Raw genomic sequence first — 1,407 nt, forward strand, 5'->3', positions numbered from 1 at the left:
TCACATGCAACACACCTGTGGCCTGGCCTGCCTCCCTGGTTGCTCCCATCACATTAGGTTCGGGCGGCCATGGATGCCATCGACATGGGACCTGAGGCGAGCCATCGCCTGGTCCATATTGTGCCTTACGACAACTTCAAGGAGAAGCGGCTAACGTTTGCTTCTGATTGGGTGGCTGAGGAGTTCACCAAACGGGCTTGGATAGATGAGCAGGATCAAGTGAAGTCTCTGATGGAATACAGCGCCGAAGCAGTAAAGGGGATACTTTTTGAGAAGGTTATGCATGGTGTACTGGCGATGGGCGGCAAGTTTGATGTGGTGCCATTGCACCCGGAGACTCTGGAGCGAGGCGAGGAGGAGGAGCTGGACATCCAGGCCTGTACAGAGTCTCTTCGCTTCACAGATGACGAGGCCAGTGATATGATGAGCAGTATTAAGAACATGTACTTGAGGCCCGTGTCCGGCAATTTCCCCGTCATTGATGCCCTTAAGGTGCCGGAGATGCACCTTTTCCAGATGACTATTTCGCGTAGCAAGGTACTCAATGCTGATGAACTTGAAAACGTGCTCAAGCGACTGGGCATCCCTGCACCGGGCCAGGAGGGCTGCCAGCCCAGCCTCTACTTTGTGGTGCATCCTGGCGTGTACAACAAGTTTAAGGTCCGGGCAGCAACAAGGAAGCTTCCTTGTTCAGCTTAAGCTGAAGTCCGGCAAGGAGCGAAAGGCGGCCTGGCCGCCCTACCCCAAAGAGAAGTATGTGCGGTCAGCTAACACCCGGTTGTACATTATGCGTGGCACATACAGGCGGACCCTTGGGCCTTCGGCTTGTTTGGGCTCGTTATTCCGTGGGAGAATAGTGCCAGTGTAGGTGTAACGCACACATGCTAAGACCTGTACAGCAGCACTTGATGTATCCACACCACAACAGTTGTTGTGCTGGGCGAAGGGACAGGTTTGTGGACACCACAGACTTATGGCCATGATTTGTTAATGCATTTTGTGTTATTGTGTGATCTCTTGTCCTTATTGATGCAGTTCTTTTCTATAGGCATGGAGTTCTGCTGATGTCAATGGCTGTACTAATTGTCTTAACTAACAGAAGTGGGGTTGCCCAAATAGGCAATCTGGTGCTGTTACTGACTGTCTGTGTCTGCTAGGTATTCGCAGTATTTACTTGTAGCAGCTGACCGCTGAAAAGGTCTCTCGAGTTGCTGGCGGTCGCGCTCTGCACGTATTTATAGCACCGTATTGTGTACCGGCTGCTACATACTGGTGTTTGTAGTGTAGTATGCTGCCAAGTAGTTGTAGTATGTGTTAGGTAGGGCTCATGTGTACACGCGTTTGTACGTTTTGTACTTGCAAACTGAGGTTGATGAAGAGCAGTATGTACTACAGTTTTAATGCCTA

The 1,407-nt window shown here is 50.8% G+C and overlaps 1 protein-coding gene across 1 annotated transcript in view; it reads left to right on the forward strand.

Annotated features, from left to right (window-relative positions):
* VOLCADRAFT_107868 (uncharacterized protein) overlaps positions 1-1,407 on the forward strand; it is a gene marked incomplete at both ends in the record, with an annotated part of 7,661 nt that overhangs the window by 5,698 nt on the left and 556 nt on the right. Inside the window, one exon of the mRNA XM_002957852.1 lies at positions 58-660. Coding sequence (XP_002957898.1) covers positions 58-660 — 603 coding nt within the window. The remainder of the gene's footprint in view (positions 1-57; positions 661-1,407) is intronic.

The sequence above is a fragment of the Volvox carteri genome, assembly GCF_000143455.1.
Source record: "Volvox carteri f. nagariensis unplaced genomic scaffold VOLCAscaffold_81, whole genome shotgun sequence".
Taxonomy (NCBI): domain Eukaryota; kingdom Viridiplantae; phylum Chlorophyta; class Chlorophyceae; order Chlamydomonadales; family Volvocaceae; genus Volvox; species Volvox carteri.